The following is a 15,889-nucleotide window of genomic DNA, read 5'->3' on the forward strand; positions in this document are numbered from 1 at the left end:
CAAATTGAAGAGACTAGAAGTACTGCCTTTGAGAATGACAGTGTATTCTAGACCAGAGTTGTCCTATGGCATATGGTCACTCCCTTGCAAATTGTAGGCCACCTGCTTGCAGTCCCATTGTTAAATACAATGAACTGTTTTTATACTAAACTGAGGGAAACTAACAACTATGTCACATTTCCTACGTCACTAGATTCTGCGGGAATTAAGTCATAATAACCTGCAGAACACTGATTTAAGCCTAATTTCCATCAGTGACAGCTACAGATGAAAGACGGACGTCTTGGCCCTACAGTCCCAGCACCCAGAAAGTAGCAAGGCTGGACAGCGATCGCCAGTGCGCCATCAATGGTATCTCCAAAGCATCGTACTTGCTCCATCAGACGGCGTTGGACATCACAAAACCAGGGTTTCATTGTAAAAGAGCGAAAGAGAAGGATTCCTCTTGTTGATGGCAGAACTGGTTTGAGGCTTCAGTTTTCTACCTGTCATGTGCTGGTAACCTCTGACAGTGTGCAGTCCCTTGAGCCCCTTGGCCTGAGTTTTGGCCACCCCACCCTCTCTTTTCTTTGCTCCAACGGAAGGGCAGTGCACCGGAGGATCTAAGGCACTACATGATGAAAGGAAAATTAAATGAAAGAGCAGCCCAAACATCCTCTGACACTGAATAGCGAGTGTTGGAGCCTGAAAGTGTTGCTGAGCGTGAAAGTCTGTTGCTCTTTCCGATTAATAGTACTTGGGTCTGCACGAGATGATCTGTGCCCATGACCAACGAAGAGCACAATATCTGTAGTGCCTGCCGCAGAGGAAATATATTGATGCACTGCCTTGAGACATTGAGACTTTCGAGTAAGCTGTGAGTGTTTGCCAGGAGGGCACTCCAACGGATACTGAGAAGCACTATTTTCATGAAAGGCCTGAATGAAGAGGCCCAATGCGGAAGAAAACAACAGAAGCAGATTTGATGGACGATAGAAGCCTACCAGAGAGGCTTAGAACGGACTTTGGCATAGTTATGGTTGCACAAGCGGTTCCCGTGCAATTGCATAGAATGGGTGTTAGGAGACTGATTCTTATTGTTTTGCTGGCATTGTTTTAGAGTAGTATTCTGTTTAGTAAAAGCAGAATGAGGTCTATCCTCTGTTGAAGAGTATCCCCATTTCACCTGAGAGCATTGATAAGGATCGCCACTGTTTCACCTGAGTATACAATAGTCACTGAAAGGCATAAGAGCTCTGAAAAGGTTCGCTAAATAATTTTAGGATTTGCTTTTGCCTAAGGTTGTGAAAAAATGATAATCGTGTTTGTAATAATGGTCATTACTTTCTTCTGCTATCTAAATGTTAATTATGACTCGATGCTTTGTTCTCTTTGTATCCCTATTGATAGCTTACATATACCTGCTTAAATGAAATGTGTAGAATGGAAAATGCTCACCTAGCAATGAATTAGGATTTGCCTGAGTAATGGCAAAAGGAGGGTCTGAGGTAATTCAGTTTTAACTCCATTTTGTATTCTGTCGCCATTTTGTTGCCCTCACTCAGGCAGCTTGGTAAACTGAGTGTTTTTGCCCTTTGTACTGCCACCTGTCAAATAACCTTCTCTTCCTTGTTGTGAAGCCAATTCCAGGAACTAGCCAGACTGACTAAATCCCTGCCTATACTGACTAATCCTTGTCCCAACTATTTGTTGGCCTTCAGTATTCTTTCTCCGCATTATCCTATTTTGCAAGTTGTCCTTTGAAGCACACAAACATGTCCTGCCGTTACTGATTGACCTATAGGTGCTGTCATTGATTGACTTATGGGGTTGGGCAAAAACACGACTCAAGGGGGACGTTCTGGTTACATGATGCCTTGTTTTGAATGTTTTCCTATTGGCTAATATTTGGCAGATCTTGTATGTCCAGATTGGCATTTTGCATGTTTGCATGAGCCAGGACTGCCCCTTTCTTTTATGCTGAGTATGTAACCCTCACATATATAAGGCCCCAGTGTTCTGCTCTCTTTGGACTGCCTCATTCAGTTGCTGCGGCTTCTGGGTGACGTAGTCACACTCATTTTGAGTCTAATAAAGATGTTCTTTTATATTTCAGTTTCTGTGCCAACTTCTTTTTTTTGTTAGTTTAACCCTGAGAAGGAGTTTTGAATTTCTTCAAAAGTACAGATATTTTGAAAACCAATATGTTGGACACATACTATCCAAATAGAAGTCATCATCTTGAGAACACGTGTCTCTATGAAGTGCTGCAAAACTACACTTTTAAACGGAATACTACAGAGAACATCAACGATGGAAAATATGGAGTGATTGGTTCCGAAGGATGTCTGGTGAAACAAAGGAAAGGAAATTTAATTAATCACAGAAAACTGAGTTGCGACACTGCTGACAAAAGGGAATTTTACTATTTAGCCCTTTTGCAAATTTTCAAACCATGGCGTTCAGACCTGGAATTACTTGGAGATTTTCCCAGCTATGAAGATTCATTTAATGCTTGTAAAGATAGTATACAATGCAGTGTTTTCGCAAATTATGTCAAAATGTTGAATTATGAAGTTGATCAAGAAGCTATAATTGCAGCTGAGATTGCTAGAGACAGTTCTCAAGACAGTCAAAGTTCTGCTGCACTGAGTCAAGATCCACTAGGACAACCAATTGTTGAAAATGAAGCAGCGATTGCAATGAATGAGGTGGAAACAGCAATGTATCAAGCACAAGAAGATGCAATACAGTTAGGAAACTTGGAAGAGCAACTAAATGTTGAACAGAAACAAATATATCAGCAAGTGAAAGAGCAGATTGACCATGGATTACTTTATGAAAAGAGAGGGTGCTCATGTACATCCTTTCAACCTATCCGAATGTATGTGAGTGGTCAAGCTGGAACAGGAAAAAGTTTCTTAATTAAAGTAATTACAAGTTATCTGCAAAAAACAACTGAGTCGCATTTGTCTTGTGTTGTCACTGCTCCAACTGGGTTGGCAGCACATAACATTAAAGGACTTACTTTACATCGTTTACTAATGCTACCAGTAGAGCATGAGAACAAATTGGAATACCACAAGCTAACTGGAGAAGCTTGTTGTGAAGTTTCAAGAGTCCTGAAAAAAATGAAACTTCTCATTATTGATGAGGTGAGCATGGTTTCAAACTTGATGCTTGCCTTTGTGCATTTAAGAATGCAGCAAATTCTTAAAACAAAGTATGACGTGTTATTTGGAGGAAAACACGTCATAGTTTTTGGAGATCTACTGCAACTGACTCCGGTAAAAGGACAACCGGTATTTAAAACACTTGCCCATGAAGATACCAGGAAGTCTTTTGGCTGTGTTGGTAATGTGAACATTTGGAGTAATTTTGAATACAAAGAACTGACAACAAATATGCGACAGGCAAATGATGCTGAATATGGAAGTATTCTTCAAGATATAAGAATTGGAATTCTTTTAAAACAAGGGAAAGAAGCTTTGGAGAGTCGATTACTTTGGAATGTCTTTCCAAATGAAAATGCAGTTCCTGCAAAAGTGTACGTGGAAATTGCTAAAAATAAGTCAGTGATTTGCTTAATGCCAACACTGCGTGAGTGTTCAATATTCAACGAAGAATTATTAAAACTGGAAAATGAAGAAATTGTAAAAATGGAAGCCATCGATAAAATACTGCATGAAGGAATCACTATTATTTTGACGGATAAGTTGAGATCAAAACTGGATTGTTTAGAAAAAAAATATCTAAAACTGCTGGTTTAGAAAAGACACTATATGCGTGTGTAAACTGTCGGGTAATTTTAAGGCGTAATTTGGATGTAGAGAAAGGTTTAGTTAATGGTGCAATGGGCAAAGTGGTGGATTTTGTGAATTATCAGAAAAAAGAAGGAATTGAATTTTTAGAAATTAAATTTGATCAGATGAAGTTAAATAAATTGGTCGTTGTTCAGTTCGTTTTTTGCTTGTTAAAGATTTATATGTCCGTAGGAAATTTCTATTTTCTCTGGCATATGCAGTGAGTATTCATAAATCTCAAGGATTAAGTGTAGACAGTGCATTGGTGAACATTGGATCTACCGTATTTAAAGAGGGCATGGCATATGTTGCTTTGTTGCGAGTCAGTACATTATCTGGTTTGTTTTTGATTGATTTTGATGAGACAAAGGTTACTGCAGATGCAAACTGTGTAAAAGAGTATAATAGTTTAAGAAGGGTGTATGCTCCAAATTAAGGTCAATATCCTGTATTTGAAAAGCGTGTGGTTGGTTGAAAAAGAAGGTTAGAGAATATCTGTTCAGAAGATGTCAAGAAAAGAAAAGAACAAGATAATGTTGTGATTGCAGGTAAAAAGAAATTGGACGCTGTTGGAGAGATTGTTGGTTATCAGTTTGAAAATAGTTCTGGTGTCAACTGCTATGCTAATGTAGTGGTCAATGTTGTTTTTTATCTTGAAGGTTTGCAAGAACAAATTATGGAGAATCGGCAAAAAAGATTTTGTTCTCTGTTGCATTCTGTTTATGAAAAATTGACAACAGATAGAAGTAAAATACAATCTGTTTCAGATGTTCGTAGTCTTTGGATGTGTGTTCTGGTTCTACACAATTTACACAAAATATTCAACAAGATGCTCAGGAATTTTTAATGTATATGCTTACCATTTTTGAAAATGAAGGTGTAGAAATAGAAAATATTTTTGGCCTTTCTTACAAATGGGAACATTATTGTGAAAATTGCATGTATACATGTAGCACCAATGTAGACACTGAGAGATTTATGTATTTAACATTACCAGACTGTAAATCAGTGTCTTTCAATAAATTAGTGAAAGGTGCAATTCAAAACATGGAGTGTAGCCAATGTAAATCAGAAATGTTATCCACATTCTTCTTAACAAGATATGGAAAATACATAATTTTAATGATGCAACGTTGTACAGCTGACGGAAGAAAATTGGATACTTTAATAAAATAATTTGTAGCAGCACAACTATCAATACCAGGAAGGACTTTTGTAGCAATTGCAATAATTTTCCTTGATGGTCCTTCCACCACATCTGGACATTACACTGCCTATCTAAAATGTGACAAAGGCTTCACACTTTGTAATGATGCCCAGTTGATTTTCAAACAACGTTTGCCTAGTGAATTACCAAATTCCTACCTAATATTTTTAAAGCCTAAGTTTTAGGAAGATAATTCACTCTCTGAGGAATTTATTATAATAATTTAATAGGACTACCATTGGACAATTTACATAAAGAAGAAGTGCAAAAATACCATTTGGCCTCAAGGAAAGGTATATTTTTGAATTATGGACTTTTTGGTGGTCATTTATTCGGTGATTATTTTAATGCGGCAACATTTACAGTTTTTATAAGTTAAAGTTATAAAATTTTGTAATCTGTAAGCCTTTCATAGATGTATGATTTGTATTTTCTGGTATTTTACTGAGAATAGTATGTTGTTTTTTTTTTCAACAATCTTTCTGATTGGTTTTTTTTTTTGCCCGCTGTTAAGTGATGAGTACGATTGAAATCACTATTGCTAGTGAAATTCAATATATTCTGAGAACAGTGAAAAAGGCAAACAAATTACTTTGTGGAAATTATGCTGTGTTGTAAAAAATGTATTATTACATGTTACAATTTTTTTTTCTTTTCTTTCACAGATCCAAATTTTAAAACAAGCAATTTATATGAATTTAGATTGCAATGAATATATGAAAAAAATGTATACCATTTTTTATTCCTATTATTGTGAAGGTAAGTTTAACTAAGTCTCAATATGCAGAATGACGAGGTCTGCAAGAAGCTACAAAGTTGAAATATGTTTCTAAAAACACTCTGTTTATACATATGTAGTTTTCAAATCTGACCATAATCAGATATCATGTGACCTGCAAAAAAAGAAATTTGAGGGGTTCATAATATTTCCCATTGTACCTATTGAAGGACCGCAATCATTTCAATAATTCTTCTTTGAACATCTTTGCAGACAAAACTCTGTGCTTACCTTCTATCATTCGCAAGGAATTTTGAAAGCGGAAATATGTCACTTTTTGTAACATAGTTATTGCGCAAGACACTCTTTCATATTTACAAAGAGAGGAAAATGCACTCTGTGCACTTTTTATACTCCATGTAAATACAACCTCATTATGCACACCATTTTGCGTTGAAAGGGTGTTCTATAAGTGTTGTTGTGCATGATTGCACTGAATACTCATAGAACAAGACACATGTCTAGATTTATCAGAAATCATGAATCTCGATATGTGTGTGAATGCTGCACCATTCTAAAATTGGTGTAGGAAAGCACAACAAGGAGAATTGTTTTCATTTCTCCACATTTTTATCTCTTCAATGCATGCTGAAATGTTCAGCATACATTGAAGGAGAAAAATGCATTTTCTCATTGTTTTTGTGCAGGAAGGTGTGTCTTCCTGCAGAAAAACAAACAGCACATGACACAGATATCCTTGCACTTTGGTGCAAGGGTGCCTGTGTCACCACATGGCTGCAGTTTAAGCAGCCGTGCAGAGAGAAGCATAGATTTGCAACATATTTATGTACATATGTTGCATCCCTGTGCTTCGGAAGTACTACAGCACACTGTAGTTAAAGAGGTTACTGTGTGATGCTGCAGTACTTCCTCATAGTTCTGCACTTATACATTCACCATACGCTACTAATGCATTCATTCTGTCAATTACGTACTACACATACATTCATCTAAACTTTCACACACTAACAAAGAAATTTAGCTCTTTTTTTAAACCAGGAAAGTTAGCTCTTACAAGAACTTTTTTTTTCTTCTTTCTTCTTTTATATTTTTTTTTGGTTTTTCTATCAATTTTGTGATTTTTTTGGTTTTTCTGAAAAAACAAAACAAAAAACAAAACAGGAGAAACCAAACAACGAACTTCAGGGAACAATAAAAAAAAAAAAGCTAGCAAATGTGACTTTCTTGCCGGCGGCAGATCAGATCGATCGACTGCTCACCATAGCACAAAGTCGCATTGCACTTAGTGCAGAGCACTTTTAAAAATTGAAATTGAGCATGGATGTCCAAGGTTTGGGCTGATGGATGCACTCTAGATGTGCTCGGCTGCGGTGAGGTGGAAGGCGCAGGAGCAGGAGTGTTTCTCCTTCGTTTGCAATCTTGTCGTGCAGGATTGTTTGGATGAAGGGTCCTCAGGTGCTTCATCATACTTGCCGTGCCGCACGAGTATTTCTTGTCAGGATCCCCTCGTGAGAGCACTCTTTTGCAAATCTTGCACGTGACCAAGGTGGCATTGGTCTTATTCTGCCCCTCGGGAAAAGTAAAAAATGTCCACACCACTGAAGAAAAACGTTAGTTGCGTGGTGCCTCCTCCAAAAATTCATCCTCAGATGTATGAGGAGATGCAGGTGATGCCTGCTGCCCTGAAGCCATTTTTTGGTTGAAAAAAGTTAGAGCTAAGTGTAAACTTAGTCTAAAAAATCTTCTTCTCTCCAAAGAGATGGTGCTCTAAAGAAGGTCAAAGAAGAATGATTGAAATGGGTGGGGTCTTTCAATAGTTAGAAGAGGAAGTGTAATGAACCAATCAAATCTCTTTTTTTGCAGGTCACATGGGATCCGCGCACCCTGCGCTAACGCAGCACGCACCCAGCGCGCATCCGCGAAATTGAATTAAAAAAAATTATAGGATTAGATGTAAAAATATATTACTTTTAAGACTAGTTTAGAGTTTGTCTTCAATTAATATTCACATGAAATACATATATATGTTTTTTTAAATGTTAAATACTTCGCGGGATAGATGCAGATGACGCATCGCGGAAGCGCGTAAACGTCGCGTTACGTACATTGAACGTGTCGCATATAGGCTGGCAGTCGCGTACCGGTCACATTGGAATCGCGCACTAACCACGTACCCGACGCATACCATGCGCGGATGCTATCGCGTAGGGATCGAGAATGGTGCGCATAGGGTGCGCGGATCCAAAAACATTGAAAAAAATATATAAAATAAAGTTTTGAACTTATAGTTAAAAAAATATTTTGAAAAATATAAAAAAATATGTTTGAAAAACCCATTAAGTTCAAATAATATTTTTGAATTTTTAAAAGAATTAATTGAAAAAATAAGTTTAAAAAATGGTGATAAAAATGTATTTTAAAAAAATGTAATTAATGAAATTGACACACTGAATTTGAAAAATATACACATCCAATCAAAATCATTAAACATGATATCTTCAGAGATAAGTAATAGATAGGAATTAGCATTTAAAAAACCTTTGAAATTCACTGAAAAAACCATAGGTTTCATGCACGTTATAGTTAGGAATTGGCATTTAAAAAACTTTTGAAATTCACTGAAAAAACCAAAGGTTTCAGGGGCGTTATAGTTAGGAATAGGCATTTAAAAAACCTTAGAAATTCACTGAAAAAACCATAGGTTATAGTTAGCTGGACATTTCCCTCGTACAAAACCCTAGAAATTCCCCTGTTATAGTTATTTCAGCTAACTATAACTCACGCCCCCGCAATGCACTGCTGATGACGTCACATATTACATCACTCATGACATGGTCAGTGACATCACTGATGACATCACAGATGACATCTCAAATGACATCACTCCGCGAACTAGGCCAGGCCGCTTAACATCCACCAAACAAGATTAGCCCATTGAGGAGACGCCACACAACAGGAGGTTATCACCTTTTAATTGAGGAAACACAGTTCGGCAAACGGACAGTCTTCCGCTCAGAAAATGCAGAGCCCTACACGTTTCGAACACTCCTGTGCTCTTGGTCACGGGCGAAGTGAAGACAAACCAAAGGGCAGTTCAAAGGAGCCTTTGATAAATGTGCCAAGTCCCGCCCTTGTGGGCGTATGCCTACTGGCATGCTGCTGCAAATGGATCAGGAGGGATGCAGAACATAAAATATTTACATAAAACCATTCCTTTGCAGCATTAAAATAAATTAAAAAAATGAGATTATATAAATATATATATATATATGTGTATATATATCCAACACAGTCCTGGCAAACAGTAGCTCTCCAACACTGCCATACAGGAACGGACCACTCCACGTTTGTGATTTCACGTTTAAAAAAAAATCTATGATGTTTCCATATAAGAGCATGCTTTGTACTCCACCCTGGGGTGAGGGAGAAACTAAAGCAAGGTCGCTTTCTGGATCCCTATCCCCTTTTGAGGGTGGGATTTTGTTCATGGGCTTCCTCTCTTGTTGTTTTGGAGCTGGGGCTTCATGCATTCTTCAGACACAGATTTGGACTATGTTATAGATTCACACCCGGCTTTTTGACAGTTATCAGGAGTTTTGGTGTACGGTCCCGTTTCCTCGAGGCAGCTTCCTTGCCTGAGTCCTCAGCATCCTCTTTCTTTTACCATGGGACAGAGCATTTTCTGCATTGGAACTTTTTCTTCTCCCTTGGTGTATGTTCGTCCCCTGCCTGGGGGAGGGGATTGTGTCTAGTGGCCCTTTTTTGCTGTAGTCCTTCTCAGGACACGGGCCTCAGTCTAGTGTACTCCGGGAGTTCAAATACTATATTCTGACTTTGTCAGTAGATTTGTGTAGGTCTCCCTTCCTTCCCACAGGATTGATTTTGCTTGCCTGGGTTGTCTGTTTTCCCTTTTGGATTCTTATTATCGCACTTCGGAGGGGGACTTGATTAATTTTTTCCTCTGATCTTGATATTCCTTTCCGCTTTGTGGTTGGCTTTGGCTCCTTTGTATCCAAGCTCTTTCATACAAGGTAAATGCCATCCTCTGTTTACTCAGTCTGGTGGCTCAGGCCTCTATTATGGGCCTGCAGAGACCTTTGCTCCTTCTAGTGGTCGTGCGTCCACGGTTCGGTGGGATCACTCAGCCCTTTTTTAGATCCATGCTTTCATTCCTTGGAGTTGGATAACTATAAGCATCTGTACTTCAGCCCTTTTTGTCTCTAAGGGGAAGTCCTCCTTATCCTGGTACATCTCACTTGGGGAGTTATTGTGATGGTTGTTTCAACCTTCAAAGAGAGGGTTCTCTCTCTCTCTCTTTTCAATTCCCCTTTATCTTCTCCCTCTGAGGTATGACAGACCCTTATAACGGTCGGTCAGTCCTTTTGGACTAGTGGTGAGATTAGTTCACAAACCCTCCTCCTTGGGAATATTTCTATGGTATTTAATTCTAAGTTAAGGAATCTGTGGCTAGAAGTCTCTATCAGATCAACAAGATACTTACCTTCAGTAACGATGTATCTGGGAGAGACATAGCCTATCAGCAGATTCCTTAACGCCCCGCCCATCATCCCCACTGTGCGAATTACCTGAGGTATAGTTTTAGTGTTTTCAGCCCACTCACTTTCTTGTTGAGTGACCCTGGGCGTGGAAGTTGTCTTCATTTTCTGTTATTCTGTTTTCGGTTATGTGTGCATCTCCAGACCCGATGGTCTGGTTTCTTTGACCTTATTCGGAGATCTTTTTCACCTTCCTCTTGTTATATCATAAGGGGATTGGGGGGTGTTTTTCTTGTGCGCTGGACTTGTGCATCTGCACAGTGTGTCACATTCCTTAAGTTTAATTTCCTTCTTGGCCTTTCCCCAACGGCCTTCTCTGATGTGATCATGTCTTCCTCCTTTTTCACTTGGAGTTCTAAAGTTTTTTTCCCTTTTTTGGCACATATTTCCACAGCCAGTTTTATATATGTCTCCGCGTTCCGTGCAGAAAGTTTCACAGAAGAAGCCAACATCAGCGCGCCGGAGGGGACTATATGGCGCCACTGACGTCATATCCGTAGACGACGTCACTGCAGAGCCATATGGCTACATCCCCCGGTGAACAGAGTGTTGTACTGTGTCTTTAGTCTTTCTTTAATTCCTACCCTGTGTGTCATGTCATTCTGTGGAATGTTATGCTCTGACTTCGTGGGGGATTCTAATTCAGTTGTGGGAGAACCTGCTGTACTGTGCTTCATTGGCATGGGGTTCCTGTTATAAATAAACCTGAACAATTGAATCCTGTTTACGCTGCCTCCTTGGATGATTGAACTCACAACACAGAGGTACTGCTGAAAATGTTTCCAGACGCCTGAGGAGAATTCAAAGTGAAGGAATCTGCTTCTAGACTATGCCTCTACCAGATACATTGTTACCGAAGGTAAGTAACTTGTTCATTTGTGTATATATGAGTGCGTGTGTACAGTCAGCGCGGCGCATAGAGGAAGAGTGTGTTTCTCAGTTTGTTTCTGTGTGTACAGTCATCGTCTAATGATGGTTTCTGTTCTCCCCAGGTGAATTTCCCACTCTATGATCCTACTCCCTACGAGGCAGAGTAAGTATGGTACTGAGGAGACATAATTTTCTGTTATGTTCAATTCACCTCCTTCTCTTGCAATGTTTCATTATTTTATTGTTAATCTCTTCCTCTTTTCTAGCTTTGTCCTTTCCCACTTTAACATATTCCTTCATCCGCCTACCTCTCTTCTTTCCTCCTTTCTTCCTCCCCTACTTCAACACTAACTCATTTCCTCTTGAATTCCTATCTTCTTCCTTCCTCTCTTCCAGGAGCTAACACTGGGCTCTTCCTGATGGAATCTTGCTTCTAGAAGAAGATCTGGCCCTCTTAGAGCCCTTTCTCACCGGCGACCTGCCTCTGGAAGATGATTTTGCCAGCCCATAAAGACGGATACGCTCTCTGTCTTTTAGAGTTCTGTTAGATAAAGACTGGCAATGAGGGAAAGTCTTGGGGACATGATCCTTAGGTAGACCGAGAATACAGACTGCATGAGAGTCTGACCTGGCCTTCTTTTTTCCACAAGAAGGGCAGGGGTCAAAAAGAGATGGCATTTTGAGTGGAAAAAATGCCAAAATCAGCCAGAAAAAGATAGCACCTTACTTGACAAGTTGAAAAACGTCGAAGTAAGATACATTTTTCCAGAAAACTGAAGATAATTTCTGACTAAAATCAGAAAGAAGTGGAGCTGTGTAACCAGGGTCCTGCCTGAAGGAGCCGGAAAGAACAACTGACCTAACTGTCACCCCTGAGGCATGATGGGAAGCTGGGGGTAAGGGCTGCCTTAAAGGCACGGTGCCAGTTTATTTCTATGTTGCTATGGGTAAGCTTTTCAGCTTTTCTGGGCTATGTTTTCTGCAATGCAGCCTGTGAGCTGTCAATGCTTTCAGTCCTTGCTGAGAGATTGTGCTAAGTGCTAAGCATTAAAGCAGCTTTCAAACATACTTTGCTGTTGTTTTTCCCAGGTTTTAAAGGTATTGTTCATGATATACAGGGAGTCCTTACAGCATTATTCAGCTCTGGTTATGAAAGGCTGCATTTAATTTTTTATTATATATATATATATATATATATATATATCCTCTTGTTTCTCTCGAGCATTTCTTTGCCACTCCTTAACGAGAGCTGCGTCGTCACAAGGGACCTCTCGAGAGCAGGTCCTAATACATCCATCCAAGAAAGACGACGCCGTGTGCGGTTCAAAATTTTAAGTGCTTACATGCTTGAAACTAATCACATGTTAAACTACAACCGTGACAAATGTGAAAACAGACTTGTAGTTTTTTTCAAATCCTCAAGTATTGCACACCAAATGTCCAATCAATTTCAGAATGCAACCTTCGCACAATGTACGGCGTTTTTCATAATTAAATCCATGTCAAAACAATTCAACTGTTTTACAAAATATAATTAAATAAAAACATCTTGAAAAAGCACGTTGAGCATTGGTGCTATTATATTATGTTTGACATATAAGCATTTTTTGTCAATTCCGCTCATGTGAGCTTTACGAAAAACGCTGAAACAATTACGCCCAAGTGGGCTTCTAATTTCAATTTGTTGCAAGTACATTTCTTGGTTTACTGGTAGATGCTATAAATGGCAATCTTGCATAATTTTCTCGGTCTGATACAAAAATCTACACAATACTATTCATGATTAAAATTCCTTACTGCACTATTTACATTTCGGCGTTTCATCCCTTACATGATCAATCTGCAGATGTGTGTATAGGTCTTCCTCAATATTTAATCCTCCTGGTTGTTTAGAGTCTAACTCAATTATATATCGAGACTCTAATCGTCTTAATTTTCTTTCTCGGTTTCCACCTCTTACATTTTGTTCAACAGCATCTATCACATAAAAAGTCAGGCCTTTGGTCTCTTTCCCATGTACCTTTTCAAAATGTCTGGCTACTGGATATGTTCTATCCCCATTCTTAATCGCCCTCAGGTGCTGTAGGATTCTTTTATGTGCTTCCAGAATTGTGCTGCCCACGTACCGCAAGCCGCAAGGGCACTGTAGTACGTAGACAGCAAAACTTGTCTTGCACGTATATCTACCTTTTATCCTTCGCATTCCATCAGATAGACCTAGTCTATATTGCTCAGTGTTTATGCCATGCGTACACGCTTTGCATTTGATGCATTTCACAAACCCTTCCTTTTTGTTTAACCATGTTGTTTTTGGTTTAGCTTTTTTTAGGTTGTTCCTGACTAAAAACTGTTTAAAAGACGTCGCTTTGCGGAACGTAATTTGTGGTCTCCGAGACACATTTTTTCCAAGAACTGGATCATTCTTGATTAAGTACCAATGTTTATTCAAAATACTCCTTACTTCTTGATGTTGCTGGCTATATGTTGTTATGAATCTACATTGTGGTTCATTCTTTTCTTGTTTCTTGTCTGTCTCAAAAAGCAGTTCTTCTCTCTTTTTGTTTATTGCTTTCCTCACTCCTGTGTCAATCCAATTGTCTGGGTACCCTCTACTTTTGAATCTTTGTTTCAGAATGTTGAGTTCTTCATTTGTCTCCCCTGCCTCGCTGCAGTTACGCCTTACTCTAAGGCTTTCCCCATAGGGGATACTGCGTTTAAGGTTTACTGGATGAAAACTTTTAGCGTGCAGAAGTGTGTTGCCTGAGGTTGGTTTCCTAAAAAGCTTTGTTTGTACTTTGCCATCATGGACATATACGGTTAAATCCAGGAAGTTGACATTGGAGGTACTGATTACACTGGTAAAGCTAAGGTTTAGTTAGTTTATCTGTATCTTATCAATAAAACTTCTTGCTTCACTTTCAGTACCTTTCCATACAATGAATAGGTCGTCTATAAAACGGCTCCAATGCATTATATGGTTTTCCCACTCATTCTGATACTGCACTTGGATCACCTGCTCCTCCCACCAGCCCATATGCAAATTAGCATAGCTGGGGGCGAAGCAGGTGCCCATCGCAGTACCACATACCTGATGGTATAGTTGCCCATTAAACAGAAAATAATTGCTTTTCAGACATTTCTCAATCATTCTTATCACCATCTGTGTGTGTGCCCATAATTGTATTGGTCTTGTCCCTAGCAAGTGTTTCACAGCTCGTAACCCATCATTATGCTTAATGCTGGTGTATAACGTTGATACATCAATTGTAACTAACAGGTAATCATTTTCCCAAGGGAGATCATAGATTTTACGCAGGAAATCTCCCGTATCCTGTATATAGGAAGGGAGTGTTCTAACTAGGGGACCTAGAAAAGAATCTACAAATTTTGATGTATTTTCTAAAGCACTCCCCATTGCTGAGATTATTGGCCGCCCAGGTGGATTATTAACATCCTTGTGCACTTTCGGAATTAAATAGTACACTGGTGTTATTGGCTGGTCGATCTTTAAAAACATAAACTCATCATGTTTTATCAAGCCCTGCTCAAACCATTGATTGAATTCCCCATTAAACTCGATGTTGCTCGTAATCATACTATTCTCATTGATTTTTACATAGCAACTCCTGTTGTTTAACTGTTTATGGGCCTCTGTCAGATATTTCTGCTTGTCCCAGAGGACTATATTGCCTCCTTTATCAGCATTACGTACTATGCAGTTATCTTCATTGGACAATTTTTTAATCAGGGCATCATACATTTTCTGTTTTGCAGTGCTTTCTTTATTCTGGACTAGGTTTGATCGTGCTCCTAGCTTTTTTAAATCATTAGTTACCAGTTCATTATAAATGTCAGTTACATCCCTTGTTGTCATCGGGGTAAATTTTGAATTTGGTCTGAAATCTGTTCGTACACTTTGATAAATGTCGATACCTTCTTCCTGTGCCACTGTGTCAACATTATTTATCATTTCTTCAGAGTTCTCTGTATTCATTCCTCTCAATTCCAACATTAAGTTCATATCTGTGATTTCTAGATTCCCAGCTGGTTCTCCACTTGAGACTGTTATAGCTGTTGGTCTTATACTGGGATTCAGAAAAAAATGTTTTTTGAGTTTCAATGTCCTAATAAATTTGAAAAGATCGATTCTTGTTTGTACATAATCTAAGCCCATTTCCGGACAAAATGAAAGTCCTAATTTTAAGATTCCCTCTTCTTGGGCTGTTAAGATTATATTGGTTAAATTGATTATCGATGTATCACTTCCATTATTTAGTTCTTGCGACCCCTTCCTTTTCTCTCCTGCGTCTTCTGCAGGCTGCCCCCTTCCGCCTCTTCGTCCTTTGCCTCTTCCTCTTATTTGCTGAGGGTTCTGTGTTTGTGGCCTTGGTCGCAAGTTGAATCTTTTTTCCTCGCGTAAAAAATCAAATTCTTCAATGACGGAAGGTACTATTTTCTGTGCATTTGTATTGTCCTCCACATCAGTGTCAACTTCGGAGCTTTGTACACTGCTGCGTTCAGAGTGTATCTCTTGTGCCTGGTTAGTTGTTTTCCCCATTTTTTGTTTTCTTATGGTGTCAAATTTCTTGGCAAATGTGTATATCTGGCCTCTGTCATAGTCCAATTTATCCCTTAAGAATTTTTGCGCTTTGCGCTCTTTGATAGTTATTTCTAGTTTTCTCAATCTCTCTTTCAGATCGCTTTTGAACTTCTTGACAGTCTCTTGATCTTCATC

The 15,889-nt window shown here is 38.9% G+C and overlaps 1 protein-coding gene across 1 annotated transcript in view; it reads left to right on the forward strand.

Annotated features, from left to right (window-relative positions):
- The window catches only part of LOC146808461 (transient receptor potential cation channel subfamily M member 2-like), a 3,976,112-nt gene that overhangs the window by 3,295,207 nt on the left and 665,016 nt on the right, over positions 1 to 15,889 (forward strand). The window contains exon 28 of the mRNA XM_085623954.1: positions 11,277 to 11,317. Within this exon, the coding sequence (XP_085480080.1) occupies positions 11,277 to 11,317 (41 nt within the window). The remainder of the gene's footprint in view (positions 1 to 11,276; positions 11,318 to 15,889) is intronic.

Source organism: Triturus cristatus, chromosome 8, assembly GCF_964204655.1.
Source record: "Triturus cristatus chromosome 8, aTriCri1.1, whole genome shotgun sequence".
In the NCBI taxonomy this organism is placed as follows: domain Eukaryota; kingdom Metazoa; phylum Chordata; class Amphibia; order Caudata; family Salamandridae; genus Triturus; species Triturus cristatus.